Source organism: Schistocerca piceifrons, chromosome 6 (assembly GCF_021461385.2).
Source record: "Schistocerca piceifrons isolate TAMUIC-IGC-003096 chromosome 6, iqSchPice1.1, whole genome shotgun sequence".
NCBI classification, from domain to species: domain Eukaryota; kingdom Metazoa; phylum Arthropoda; class Insecta; order Orthoptera; family Acrididae; genus Schistocerca; species Schistocerca piceifrons.
This window is the reverse complement of record NC_060143.1, coordinates 30,351,430-30,367,094: the sequence shown is the minus strand read 5'-3', so window position 1 is coordinate 30,367,094 and position 15,665 is coordinate 30,351,430. Positions and strand designations below refer to the sequence as shown.

General features: G+C 37.3%; 1 protein-coding gene across 1 annotated transcript in view; it reads right to left on the bottom strand.

The window, feature by feature from the left end:
• Window positions 1-15,665, bottom strand: part of LOC124802831 (dynein axonemal heavy chain 2) — a 1,031,222-nt gene that overhangs the window by 15,634 nt on the left and 999,923 nt on the right. Inside the window, 4 exon segments of the mRNA XM_047263843.1 lie at window positions 2,348-2,594; window positions 3,525-3,679; window positions 4,576-4,726; window positions 5,299-5,415. Of these exon segments, the coding sequence (XP_047119799.1) occupies window positions 2,348-2,594; window positions 3,525-3,679; window positions 4,576-4,726; window positions 5,299-5,415 (670 nt within the window).

Sequence of the window (15,665 nt, the reverse complement as noted above, 5' to 3'; positions counted from 1 at the left end):
CCACAAGTGGCTCCACCATTACATGCTAGAGAGGTGTGTTGAAAGTATTGGCATTTATAACTGTGGACTAAGCCTGCCTTGATATGGTCCAGAACTGTTGTGCTATTAAGTGTAAGGGTAAAGCAACTTTGACCAGTTCACTGTCTACCCATTTCATTATATTTTGCACATCCATGACATTTTCTTGAGCCCACTCATCTTCCAGTTCCTCTTTGAGAATATCTACAATATGCCTGCACAACATCACACCTTTGCTGTGGAGTTGTGTAGCTCTGTTTCCATTTCCCAAGGCATTTTGCTTTCTGGAGGTTTGTTGCTTGTTGGGAACTGGAAGTTTCAACCAGCAGTTTCTCATTTCACTTTGACAGATTTTAAAGTGCCAGCAATGCCCTCTAAACCCTTTTGAAAATAGAAAGGCAAAACTTTCTCAAAGCTGCCCTCTTTCCTTTAACTTTTAAAAACACTTTATATCTAGCAGCATGCATATTGTTACCTGGGACATAAGTATTTGAATTAATACATGTATCGGAAAGACTGGCACCAAGAGTCCTCTTGGTAGGATGGCACTGATATCCACCAGCAATACACCCAGTCTGCTGGGAATTGAAAAGGATAAGCTTGAGGACCGATTCCATCTTTGTCCCACATGCGGCTACGGACGAGTCCCACATGGCTTGATATGCCTTGTACTTCTCAGGAGTGTTAGGTTCCCTACAGGTTGTCCACTGATGAGTGTTCCACCTCAATAGCCATGCATCTCACTGGTGCACAGCACAGTTTGAGATTGAGGGGTTTTGTTTTTAAGAGGTTTTTACCATTCTTGCAATCCTGGCAGTTAATCCAAGATATGTTTTTCCTTTAACACACAACAGTCCACAACCGCAACACACACTGAAGCATGCCCAGAACTCATGGTTACATAGGACTGGCAATACTCACCAGTCCCCAGCTCAGGAAACCTGGGTTCACCAAGCGCACACCAAGGAAAGAAATGCTGAACTCCCTGAGATGCTTGCCATTTAGAACAACCAGGGAAAGGGGGGTGGACATGCGTGGCTTTACTGAAAATACCATGGACATGGCAAGCACTAACCCCTGATAAAACTATCTTACAAAAGTGCTTGTTTAAGAGCACTGTGAAAGAACCTCTCCAGAGATTAGAAATGGGAGGAGCCCATAGCAAGTTGGAGCTTCCAGTTCATCAGGAGTGTTCAGATGACATAGTTGGTACTACACTGCCTGTGAAAGGCAGAGGTCCATGCTTGAATACTGTCAATTGCAAAGTTTAAACTTGTCCTATATAAAGGTAAAGCTGTCATCAATCCATGGGTGGCTTCAACACCACAGTGCTTTACTAGGCATGGTCCTGTTGGAGGTGGTATGACAATGCCTTCCTCTAACAACTAACCTGACTTACCCAGTCAAAGTGTGAATCTACAGTTTAAAACAGACATAGAACCACAGTGCAACATATCATTTTCACATTAATAAATATTGTCAGAAGTGAAAAGAGAAATAAATGATATATATAAATTCTAGGACCAACCAAGGATTGAACCCACACTTTTGGATTCATAGTTTGGCAACTACCAACATCATTGTCCTATACAATCATTCTATATGCATTTGTGAATGAAACAGGCAATGCTAGGAACCACTTTTACAAGTTTACAAGTATTCACCAAGTACGTATGTGTTGCAAAAGTTAACTAACTTATGTAGCATCAAGAAATCTATAGTTAGTAAATATACATTGAAAGCAAGGAAAAAACCTCAAAATGAACAATATTTACTAAATAAACCATCATATTTTTCCATATTATTTGCTCATGTTCACTATTACTTCATATTCTCAATTTTCTTTCATAGCATACAATTAGTTCTTTTATGAAGTACATGACTCATTATCTATCATTCCAGATTTTTCTATTATTTTGCTCTAATCATTTCTTGATCATCATCATCATCATCATCATCACAGGGACTATATGGTTTTTATTCCTCCAACTACCTGATTCTAATAACAAGGAAATAATTTTTCTTTTGTCAGATATGCCCTATAGCTTTGTATTTAGCTTTTGAGAAGAAATAAAAAGATGAAATTTTCATTGCTCAGTTCTGATTTTTACATTTGGCAAGTGTGTTTTTTTTGGTCATTCAATTTGAGTGTGTATTTTGTTTTGTTTGTACAACTGTACATACGGAACAACTTTTTTGATGATGTCCATCTATCAACATAGCAAATGATCTCTTAAACGCTGTTAATAAATAAAAGATGTTATTCTGCAAAAAGAATATTAGGACATGTACCATATTCTATAAATTTCAAAAAGACAGAATGTCAAACCTCTGCTTTTCTTCTTCAGATGTTCCATTGGTTTGAAGTGGATAACTGGCATTGGGCACACAAGCTGCATTGGTTGTGGTTCTATAAGGCACATCTTTCTCCAGTCCCATCCAGCACCTTCTAAGTATACACTTCTAACATATACACCATCAGCAGGTGGCTGGAGGCCTGAGCGTTCATCCGGGGCAAATATTGTGAAATCCCATGATAAGGAATCAATAGAAATATTCGAACGGCGAGCAGAAGTCTGTAAAAAATATATTAACCAATGTAACAGCTGAAGTTTGAACTCAAAATAGAATGACCCCCATAAGATACTAATGCTACATGGCTTTGGAAAAAAGTCTGATGAAATTTGCAACTATGTATATGATTTTACCGTAATGAATTTTGTATATTTATAAGACAGAGAGAGAGAGAGAGAAAGGGCTAGTTTCAAACAATGGCAAATTTTTACATTATACACAATTGCTATTTCATTTGACTCTCATTTGCAGTTTTTGTTGTATATTATGTAACATTGTAGGTAGTCAATATTAATATTTAAAAACATTTGGACCTAACAGTGATAGTCTCCCTACCAAATTCCCACTTTCCCATGGATTCTATTTAATTTGACAATCATTGGTATCACCAGTATTGGTATCACAAAGTATTGAAAGAATATGTTCGCAAGACAGTTAAATTTTTAATCAACACTGTCAGCTTATTTTTCTGTAATGACATCAACCTAATACCTTGTCACACATAATTTTCAAAATGGTCAGACAAATCATTTAAAATTGTTTGTTACATCTAAATAAGGTTGGAAATTGAGTCTTAAGAACAACATTTCAGTGGCTGTTGCACTCTGTCCAAAATTCTGATCACTATTTCCAGATGCAAAGTGCGCATTCAATAACCTGACTCAGCATTTCCTGCACACTCAACTGTAATTACATAACCACATTTTTCTAAAGCAGCCTTAACACAGATGATATTGCTGTAGCCTGCACTTGCATTGAAAATAACAAAAAACCTCTATGCTAAAGTATTGAATACGATCTAACATAAAACAAAAGATTCAATTTTGGCCAACACTGATAACTTCATTATGTCTTATTTCAAAAAATATATAAGCAAAATAGTATTTTTCTGAAATCCTCAAATTTTACTTATGTATTAGACGTGTGAATACCTGCAACACTGCTGTCAGGAATCCTGTGGGAAAAGTGTAAGCTGCCAACCAGAACAGCACAGGTGGATGTGTAGTTTCTGCCCACTGCGCAAAATGTTCCACTCTGAGAACCAAATCCCGTGACCATGAACCCAGTAGCTTCAGGGATGGGTAAGCTGTGAGAATGTATATTGACAGGATAAAATACAAGCACAAATATTGTAAGAACCATTCTCACTGTTGTTCAAATTTTACACTACTTTCCCAAGTTGCAAAATAATTTAAAGGACAATCTTAGGAAACAAAAGATTATTAATATTCACTAAGTTAAACAAGGCCAATAATAATAATGATATTATCATTTAGCAGTAGTCATTTTAAATTACACAAGCAAATGGCAATGCATCCAGTAATAAAAACAGAATAGTTTCCCTATACTTCCTCTCTACTGTTGACCACCTTTGTCTCCTGATGAAATAGTCTTTAGTGTAAAGAAAAACAATACTGTGCCTTGGTGAACTCTTGATCACACTTTATTTTGACAGTGTTTATTAAACAAATTTCTTCTAATGCACGTGCACATGAATGTGTGTGTATGCATTCACACACACACACACACACACACACACACACACACACACACACACACACACGTGCAATCATTCTTAAGATGTGACCACATACATTCTTTTTATTTCATCTTTTGCCACATATTTCTGTTTCTACAAATACTCATATTTACAGCATTGTGAGTAACTCTTCATTGCCCACTTCACCTTGAAACATTAATTACTGGAAAAATTGAATACAAACATTTGATAAACTTAAGCACTTTCAGCTATGGTTTCTTTAATATTGAACCTTACTGACATTACTGACAGGAAGTATCACTGCTACGTTAATTATACCTTATTGTTCCATATGTTCTATATGTGTGACTTTTGCTATGCATCTTTTTCTAGTACTTTTGTGCCAGGTACATTTCAGTCTTTAACAAGCAGAAATAAAGTCTGTGGAGAAACTCAGAAAACAAATTATAGACTACGTATCATAAAAATGCTATATTTCTCACCTTTTAACCATTCAGTAGGAACTCTGCCTTCATAAATACAGACAAAAATATCCTCAAGAGTAGCTGACATTACCACTAAACCCTGAATGCCTTTCTGTAAATCCTCAAGAGATTGTCGGATTGAAACCAATAGCACATTATATCTTGATATCTGCAATAGTGCAAAGTATATATATGATATAAAATTATAAACTAGTGGTTTATGAAACAAATACATATGTAAATCAATCATTATCAAATATATGAAAATCTTACACCAAACACAGGTTGATGCATAACATAGTACAAATATTTAAATACCTACAGATTTAATAACACAATTTTAACAGCCACTGCATATGCTTCATTTGGCATCTTGGATTATCTGGAGCCGAATATTTCTTTTATTAATGGCAAAATACAATATCTTTAACATCATCATTTTAGGAAACATAGTAATAATGCCAACCTAAGTAAAAGTTTGTCAGGAATAAAATAAAACAGTAATTATAGATTAACCCTGAACTAAACTGTATTTGATATCAAAGTTATTAGATGTGATTGATACATCTACAATAGAGACAAATGTATGCCAGAAAGAAATTTCATGTGTGTATCAAGTAGTAATAAAAAGTTTCCCTGACATGTTCACAGCCAGATAATAAGGTATTTCAGCTCACTGGTCATAACAAGTATTTCTTTAAGAACATATTTTTCAGAGCAGCAAAGTGAAAACATACTTACTTCTTGTAAAAGAACTACATCCAGTGGAGTTTTTTCTGCACCAATGAGTTTGTCTGTGGCTTCATAGTCAATTGGATTTGGCACCTTTGACAGTACATCTGCAGCAAGTTGTAAAACCTGCAATTTATCAAGTATATCAATCAGCTATGAACATTATAACAATGAAAATAATCAATTATCGATAATATAATGTAAATGGATAGAAAATCTACTCACCAAGTGGCAGCAGGGGAACACACATATAAAAGGGTTTAACTTTTACAAGCTTTTGGAGCCAGTGGCTCCTTCTTCTGGCAGAAGAGTTGAAGGGAATGGAAGAGTGGTGCAGGAAAAGTACCATTTCAGAAAAGTCACACAGAACTCCGGGTCAGGGGAGACTTACTGGATGGGTTGAGAAGGAAAGATGGATTATTGGGGACTGCAATGGATGAGATTTGAAAATCTGTGAGCTTAAAGGTGGAAGGCAGGATAATATCCATGACAGAGATTACTTTTAAAACATCGTGCATGAGTTGATATAAGTGGAAAGCTAAGTTCATTGCATATAACAGAGGTGTGAGGATAGGCAGTGAAAAGTAGACAAGTCAGAAAATGAAAGCTGTCAAAAATATAATGGAATGAAGAAAGGAATAGTTACTGTGAAGAACTGCTGAGACAGAAGGAATTAATGTAAATTAAGGCCAGGTGGATGGTGAGAACCAAGGACATATTGTGGTGCTAGTTCCCACCTGCAGAGTTCTGAGAAACTGGTATCTGGGGGAAGAATCCATATGGTGCGTGTGGTGAAACAGGCACCGAGGTCATGACTGTCATATTGTATAGCATGCTCTGCAACAGGATATTGTGTGTTGCTTCTATACACCCTCTGCCCACGCCCATTCATCCTGACTGATAACTGGGTGGTAGTCATGCTGATACAAAACGCCAAACAGTGTTTACATAAAATCTGGTATAAGACGTGTCATTTCACAGATGGCTCTCGCTTTGATAGTATGTGTTTCACCAGTTACAGGGCTGGAATAGTTGGTGGTAGGAGGGTGCATAGGGCAGATCTTGCAGTGGGGAGGATCACGGGGGTAGGAGCCATAGATGGGTGCAGAAGGAGCGTAGGGTCTGGCAAGGATATTGCAGAGATTGGGAAGATGATGAAAAGCTATTCTAGGTGTGGTGGGCAAAATCTCAGACAGAATGGATCTCATTTAAGGGCATGATCTTAGGAAGTCATGGCCTTGTCAAAGGTATTATACTGGACTTGAATATATTAATCAGTTTCTTCGACAAGGCCATGACTTCCTAAAATCATGCCCTGAAATGAGAGCCACCCTGTATGAGATTTTGTGCACTCCACAATATTCTTGTAAGACTCTATGCTCCTTCTTCACCCATCTCCCTACCCTACGGCTCCAACCCCTGTGCCCGTCTCCACTGCAAGACTCACCTTATGTACCCTCCTACCACCATCTATTCCAGCTCTGTAACTGGCAAAACATATACTATCAAAGGGAGAGCAACCTGTGAAACAACACTTGTCATATACTAGCTGTTATGTAAACACTGTTCAGCCTTTTATATTGGCATGACTACCACCCAGTTATCAGTCAGGATGAATGAGCAAAGGCAGAGGGAGTACACAGGCAACAGAAAATATCCTGTTGCAGAGCATGCTGTACAACATGACAACCATGACCTCAGTGCCTATTTCACCATAATTGCCATCTGGGTTCTTCCCCCAGACATCAGTTTCTCAGAACTTCGCCGGTGGGAACTAACACTACAACATGTCCTTGGTTCTCACCATCCACCTGGCCTTAATTTATGTTAATTCCTTCTGTCTCAGTATTTCTTCACAGTAATTTCTCCTTTCTTCACTCCATTTAGGTTTTGACAGCTTTCATTTTCTGACGTGTCTATTTTTTGCCACCGCTCCTCACACCTCTGTTACATACAATGCACTTAGCTTTTCACTCTTATTAACTTGTGCACAGTGTTTTAGTAGTAATCTCTGTCTTCACCGTGTCTTCCACCTTTAAGCTTGCAGATTTTAAAATCTCATTCAGTGCAGTCCCCAACAATCCATCATTCCTTCTCATCCCATCCAGTATGTCTCCCCTGACATGGCATTCTGTGTGACTTTTCTGAACTGCGCTCCTTTCCCTAAAACTCTCCGGTCCTTTTTCTTGATGCCTCTCCCCTCCCCTTCAACTCTTCTGCCAGAAGAAGGAGCCACTGGCTCCAAAAGTTTGTAAAAGTTAAACCCTTTTGTATGTGTGTCCCCTGCTGCCAATTGGTGAGTAGTTTTTTCTTTTTTTTTTTTTTTTTTCTACATTAGCTATGAATCTTAGAATGATTACAAATGGGATATCAAAAAGAATTACCTATGTTTCAGTATGTGTTGGTCATTTTTCATAAAAACACACACAGTATCATTTTTCATGTATCAGACAATATTAAGAAGCATCAGTAATGTGGAATAAGTTGCAGTACACATAAGTAGACTGCAGAAAGTATTATAATTTGATTTTGTGTCCTAGAAAACTAACAACAAGTGCTGCATTAATAACATCTTTATTTTGAAAAAGAAAGTTGCTACTCACTGCATGGTGGAGATGCTGAGCTGCACATAGGCACAACAAAAAGACTGTCACACTATAAGCTTTTGGCCAACAACGCCTTCGTTGAAAATAGACAACAGACAGACAGACAGACAGACACACAAAATATATAAAAAACAAAGATGATGTAACTTACCAAGCGAAAGCGTTGGCATGTTGATAGGCACACAAACAAACACAAACACACACACAAAGTGTGTGTGTGTGTGTGTGTGTGTGTGTGTGTGTGTGTGTGTGTGTGTGTGTGTCTGTCATCTATTTTCAACAAAGGCCTTGTTGGCCAAAAGTTTATATTGTGACAGTCTTTTTGTTGCGCCTATCTGCAACTCAGCATATCTGCTATTCGGTGAGTAGCAACTTTCCTTTTCAGAATATTGTTACATTCCATCCTGGATTTACTGCTATTTAATAGTATTATTTATATGATATTAAACACAGACAATTATTTAATCGTATTTATCAACACAATAATGGAAGACAAATGGTTTACTCAACACACATAACTACCACTATTATTATTTGCTTTTACGGCCTCATTGGACCACTTTAGTCAATCATTTCCTGGTCCTCTTCTTCAGTAAGCAGATGTTTCATTCTTTCTTAACTGCCCAGTATCTTTTCATTTGTTCTGATCTTTCTTCATCTGTAAATGCCCTTTTCATTGTGTGTTGTTTGTCTACTTTTGGTTTAAATCTTATTTTCTTGTCTTTCAGTTTCTTGAGATTTTCCGTCTTTATTGCTGATGATCCGAGGTTATATCTTGTTCTCCCATATCCTCTTTAATTTCCTTGATCCATCCTACTTGTTGCTCCAGATTCCACAGTTTCTGCATAATTTTTCTTGCTAATCTGGTTTCTGGTGTCCTCATTATGTGGCCATAGAAAGAAATCTTCTTTTTACGTATAGTATCTGTGATGGGCTCCAGTTCCCTGTACACTACTTCATTCGGCACTAACCGCCATTGTCCTTCCTTCTGGTATTTTCTATTTATGCATGTTCTAACTATTCTTCTCTCTACTTTTAGTACTTTGTTGACTCTGTTTCCCTGAGTGACTTTAAAAAGAGTCTCACTTCTGTATGTTACCTCTGGCTGAACCACCATCTTGCAGTGTTTTAATTTTCTTTGAATTGACAGACATTTCTTATTGTATGTGGACCATGCTAGTTTTTGAGTTTTTATCATTTTATTGGTTCTCTGTTTCCAAGCAGGTTTTACATCCAAGTTGTGTGTTATCTCTCCAAGATTGCTTCACTATTTTAATTTTTCTGTTGTCTAGTGTTACGTGGTCTATTACTAGTGGATCTGTTACCATCATCTCCGTCTTTTATATCTGGAGTCCTACTTTTGTGCTATATTTTGCAGGCTCATTATTTGATTTCTAGCTTCTTGTACATTATTAGCTAGTAATGCTAAGTCATCTGTGAATCTCAAACAATTTAGGTTTATGTCATCTTTCTTGGTTCCAATTGTTATGTTTTTAGGATTCTCTTTGTACCATCCTCTCATCAAGTGTTCAAGAGCACTCCTTGTCTTAACCCTGTTTCAATCATAAATGGCTCAGATGGTTCTCTCCTGAATTTTACTTTGGACTTGGCATTTGTAAGGGTTAGTTTTATCATGTTTTATTAATTTTGGATGAAGTCCAAAATTTCTTAATATGTCCAACACAGAAGATGTGTGGATGCAATCATAAGATTTTTTGAAGTCTACAAAGGTTATGACTAGTTCCTTCTGTCTCCTTTTGTAGGCATCCATTACTAATTTTAATGTGATGATCTGTTCTGGGCAGCTTCTCCAGGGTCCAAATCCTCCTTGATACTCTCCTAGCTTATTTTCAAGATGATCTTTACAGTGATTGTAGAGAATTCTTGACAATATTTTATATGTGCAATCCAATTTCCCTCTATAGTTGTCTGGATTTGATTTTTCACCTTTTTCGTGTAATGGGTGTATGTTAGCTGCAGTCCAATGTTTTGGTAGCTCTTCTCCAATCCAGATTTTAACTATGCAATGATGTAATGATATCTTCACGGGTTCTGCTGTGTATTTCCAGAGTTCTGCAAATGTTTGATCTTCACTTGCTTTGTAGTTCTTGAGCTCACTCCAAGCTTTATGGACTTCCTGAATTGTTGGTGGTTTTATATTTTATGGTGGGGTTTTTATTGGAGTTTCTGTGTTTATTTCAAGAAGCTCAGGAGGATCCTCAAAATTTAGTAGTTCATTAAATGTTTCTGCTAAAATTTCTGAATTTCTTTTATCACTATGGGCCATCTTATTCTTTTTATCTTTTAGCATTAGTGTCGGGGGATCATATCTTGGGAGTTGTCTACTAAATGTTTTGCAGTAATCTCATGAGTTTGTCTTCTTACTATTTGTTTCTATCATAGAAAGTATATCTTTTTGATATTGATGTTTAACCCTCCTTAAAGTTTTTTGAGTCATCTTTCTTTGTTTTGTGAGTTCCAAGTAAGATTCTTCTGTTTTTTGACTCTGATACCTTAACCAGGTGTGGTGTCTATATTCCACTGTTTTATCACATTTGTCATTTCACCACTGGTGTTTTTCCTAGGATTTATTGGGGCTACTTATTCTTCATATTCCTTGTTATTTATCAATTTATGAGGGTCAATGGTTCTCTTCTATTTTGGGTGGGATTTTCTTTCTCAGTGGGATGAATTTAATTTTTATTTTTATTAAGTAATGATCTGATCTGGTGTCTGTTCCTCTCAGGACTTTCATATTGTAGATTTCTTTGTGGTAGTTCTTACCCAAGCAGACATGCTCCACCTGCCATTCTCCTTTTGTCCAGTCTGGGTGTTTCCAGGTTTTAAGTTTATTTGGTATTCTCATGAAGTATGTTGATTTTGAGATCATGTCATGGACTCTACAGAATTCCACCAATCTCATGCCATTCTGGATTGTTCTTCATTGTGCTGGCCATTTCTCTATTACATCTCTGTATCTCTTTTCCCTTCCTAATTGGACATTAAAGTCTCCAATTAATATTTTGGAATGATTTTTGTTGATGTTTGTTGCTGTGTGATCAAATAGCTCCCAAAACCCACCCACATCTTCTCTGTGTCCTTTTCTATTATTATTATTATTATTTTTTTTTTTTTTTTTTTTTTTTTTTTTTTTTTTTTTTTTTTTTTTTTTTTTTTTTTTTTTTTTTGTCATTAGTTGGGGCATAGGCATTTATTATCGTGTATGTTCTATTTGCCGCTTTTATAGTTAATGTTGAGAACCTAGGAGATTGTGCTTTGAATTCTGATACATAATTTATCATTTTGGGGTTGACCACAAATCCTGTATCAAATTGCAGCCATTGCTTCATTGCTCTTTTCCCTGGTATTCTGTTATAAAATCTGTATCCTTATGATTCCATTGGTTCTTGATCAGTGTTTCTCATTTCTTGAAATCCAGTTATCAAAATCTGTCAAAATTTTGAGTTTACCCGGTTGAATGAGAGAATCTATACTGTGCATCACTATGTTACTTATCTTTTCTGTCTTGAGTCTAAGTTTCCATCTGCTGTCAGTCTTGGGTATTTTCAGATGCTCCGACTCATTTAAGTTATCTTTTAAGTGACAACCTGCTGTATCAGAATGCAGTCTTTCCTGGCTTTTACCAGGCAGTGGAATTTTCCTTACATTTGTTTCCATTGTTGACAGTCAAAGATGTTCAAACTTGTGTGGGGCAAGCTCCAAGTTACAACTACGGTTGTGAACCATAGAGGGGTCCAGTTGTTCAGGGTTGAAGGGTAGGCATTTCCTCCACACCCTATAAATGCTATGGTTTTCCCGCCAATACTCAGGTGGCTGATTTATCTGATATCTTTATGTGAACATAAATATAGGAATTTTGAAAGAGGGAAAATAATTATCCATTTTAAGTATAAATAATTATTTTGTAAGAAGAGCATCAAAGTCCATGGTATTAGCACTGTAAGCAGCAGTTCCTATTCAATCACCTGAAATAACTTATAGGTGATTTAAATGGTGTCCTCGTGACTCATTTTTTATATATGCAAGGCATTTGGTTCCTGAGAGAAGTTTATTAAAGATCTTGCATGTCAATAAATTGTTCTCTCTCAAGTAGAGAGTAAATTTCGAGTCAGCATGGAAATTACATCCATTAATTCATCCTGGTCTGAAATTTCATCAAGAAGCACAACCTTCAGAGATGTAGAATGAGTCAAGATATTCGTTAACATAAGATAAAGACATCATAGAAACTTTATCTATATGCTGTTTGAACAATTAATTACCACTATACTTTCATTTATTCATGCTTATGCTGCTAGTCTGAAAAATGCTGCTGCTGCCTCCTAAGTTTTGCTACACAGTTCCTGTTTAGATGGTATTAGCAACTCAAAATTAACTCGATTACAGTGGTATTTTTCAAAGAAAATACCTTTTACATCGGCAAATACTGTCTGCTACTTATAGTTCATCATTATGTAACATATATTCTTAAAAAAACACTGCTTCTTGCCATGTAGGTAACAAAACTTTCCAACTCCTGATTTTAGATATTCATGTCATTTTCTAGAATGAGTGGCTAATGAGGGATGTTTCCAATTTTTTTAACTGGTAGGGATTCCCAAATACTTGCTTTACGTTGAGTAGGAGCCTGCTAAGTACATTACCACCAAATGCAGAACTCCATTCTGCACCCTGGACAAGAAGACGAAGTCTACATGACAATAGTTTTTGTGTCTTGTACTGTGGCTGTGTATATGACATTTCATTTGAAACTGATTTTTATTATCACCAACAAAAATCATTAAGGAGTAAACATATCACGAAGTAAGTGTAAGAAATCCAAGATCTTAAAAAGACTTGTGCAAAATGTATGGTTATCCACATTACATGATATTCTTACTGTTCACTTCTGCTGAACAATCACTTTATTTACTTTAGCTGCACTCCCTCAGAAGTTAATTCCATGTGACAACAGGGACTGTCAATATGCAAAATAAGCCAACACTATTGCATTTAAGTCACTTCGGTCAGAGATGTTTCTGAGGGCATAACAAGCTGAACTGTGCTTACCCATGTGCTAACTCTAATTTCATTTGTTATCCAGCTGAGCCCCAAATGAATTCCACACATTCCGCTTTATTCATTTATGACCATTAATGTATACTTCCGACATTAAAAATCATCATTGCTTGTTTGAAACTGCACAATATGACTCTTTGTGAGATTAATACTTAAATTGTTGGCTGTGTACCACTTGAAGTCCTATTCAACTATTGTCTGAGCTGTGTCTGCTAGCAGTACACTTGTGTTATCAGTAAACTTTATAGTTATTGAATTGCCCTTTACCTTTGTTTACTATTATTGATTACATCACAGTGCATCAAAAATGACTTATTATGAGCTGTAAATGTTACTTAAAGAGTACATGTACTGGCACATTACCAGAAGCGAACCTTTTGAAGAAGCTTCTACATGATTGCTGATTTTGTCTTTATCCAATATCTGCAATGTTTACTATTTTTCTGAGGTACAAAGCTACATACCTAGTTAGTAAACCATAGGAAAATAGGCAGTAGGACTATGTAAAATATACTAACAAAATGTGTTTTCAGTGAAACATGAACTCTGCCAAGATAGTTAGTCTATTTACAATTTTTTGATTAATTTATGTGCCTAGTTATGAAGGATTTTGTGTTTGGAGTTTTATCTTTGTCTGACCATTAAAATATTAGACTGCAACTCATCACATAATGGTGGAGTTCAGCATCAGACAGGCATATTTAAAAGTAGACTGTTGGATATTATGAAGCTATCAGATGAGCCCTTTCACCAGAAGTTTAAAAATGAACACATTCGTACATGCACAGCTCACAAACATATGGACACTGTTGTCTCCAGGAGTTAAGGCCAATTGCAGAAAGTACCAGAGTGATCTCAGGGGGGTGGGCAGCGGGTAGTGTTTAAGTTTCATAATATTTAGGTTTAAATAGCTAAATTTCTTGTAATCCTGTTAACATATTACTTAATTGTGGCTGGTATAGTCAGTTTTGGGTTCTTCATCATAATGCTCATGTCACTGAGAAACATAACAGTTACTGAAAAGCCTCAAAAGCTCTCATATACACTATGTGATCAAAAGTATCTGGACACCCACAAACATGTACGTTTCTCATATTGGGTGCATTGTTCTGCCATCTACAGCCAGGTACTCCATATCAGCGACCTCAGTAGTCATTAGACATTGTGAGTGGGTAGAATGGAGCACTCCGTGGAACACAAAGACTTCGAACGTGGTCAGGTGACTGGGTGTCACTTGTGTCATAAGTCTGTACATGAGATTCACACACTCATAAACATCCCCAGGTCCACTGTTTGCGATGTGATAGTGAAGTGGAAATGTGAAGGGACATGTACAGCACAAAAGCATACAGGCCGACCTCTCCGTTGACTGACAGAGACCGCCGACAGTTGAAGAAGGTCATAATGTCTAATAGGCAGACATCTATCCAACCATCACACAGGAATTCCAAACTGCATCAGCATCCACTGCAAGTACTATGGCAGTTAGGCGGAAGGTGAAAAAACTTGGATTTCATGGTCAAATGGCTGCTTATAAGCCACACATCACACCTGTAAATGCCAAACAATGCCTTGCTTGGTGTAAGGAGTGTAAACATTGAACGATTGACAGTGGAAAAATGTTGTGTGGAGTGACGAGTCATGGTACACAATGTGGCGATCCAATGGCAGGGTGTGGGTATGGCGAATACCCGGTGAACGTCATCTGCCAGTGTGTGTAGTGCCAACAGTAAAATTCAGAGATGGTGGTGTTATGGTGTGGTTCTGTTTTTCATGGAGGGGGCTTGCACCCCTTGTTGTTTTGGGTGGCTGTATCACAGCACAGGGCTACATTGATGTTTTATGCACCTTCTTGCTTCCCATTGTTGAAGAGCAATTCAGGGATGGCTATTGCATCTTTCAACACGATCAAGCACCTGTTCATAATGCACGGCCTGTGGCAGAGTGGTTACATGACAATAACATCCCTGTAATGGACTGGCCAGCACAGAGTCCTGACCTAAATTTTATAGAACACTTTTGGGATGTTTCAGAACATCGACTTCATGCCAGGCCTCATCAACCAACATTGATACCTCTCCTCAATGCAGAAATCTGTGAAGAATGGGCTGCCATTCCCCAAGAAACCTTCCAGCACCTAGTTGAATGTATGCCTGTGAGAGTGGAAGCTGTCATCAAGCCTAAGGGTGGGCTAACACCATACTTAATTCAAGAATTACTGATGGAGGGCGCCATGTACTTGTAAGTCATTTTCAGCCAGGTGTCCACATACTTTTGATCACATAGTGTATATTGCGTGCCAAAAAAAAGTGAAGCACACGGATTGGGAGGAGGAAATAAAATGAACCTTCATGGACTGGTGGATATGTAATATTACTTCAGTGATTAGAAAATAAAGTCATATTTACAAAGAACTTGGCAGTATGAGCCCCCTTGTCAGCATGGCATTGTACCCCCTCTGGCCAGGATGCATCCACTGATTTGGTTGTGAAGGGTGTCGTAAAGCCATTGTATCCTCTTCTGAGGCAAGCTGGCCAAAACTGTTGTGACTGGTCCTTGATGTCTTGCATACTGTCACTCAGACCAGAGTTAATGTCTGCGCTAGTCCTGCATATGTTTTATTGGGGACATATCTGTAGCTCTTGCTGTCCACTTGAATACCTGAGTATGATGCACTCAGTTCACACAGAT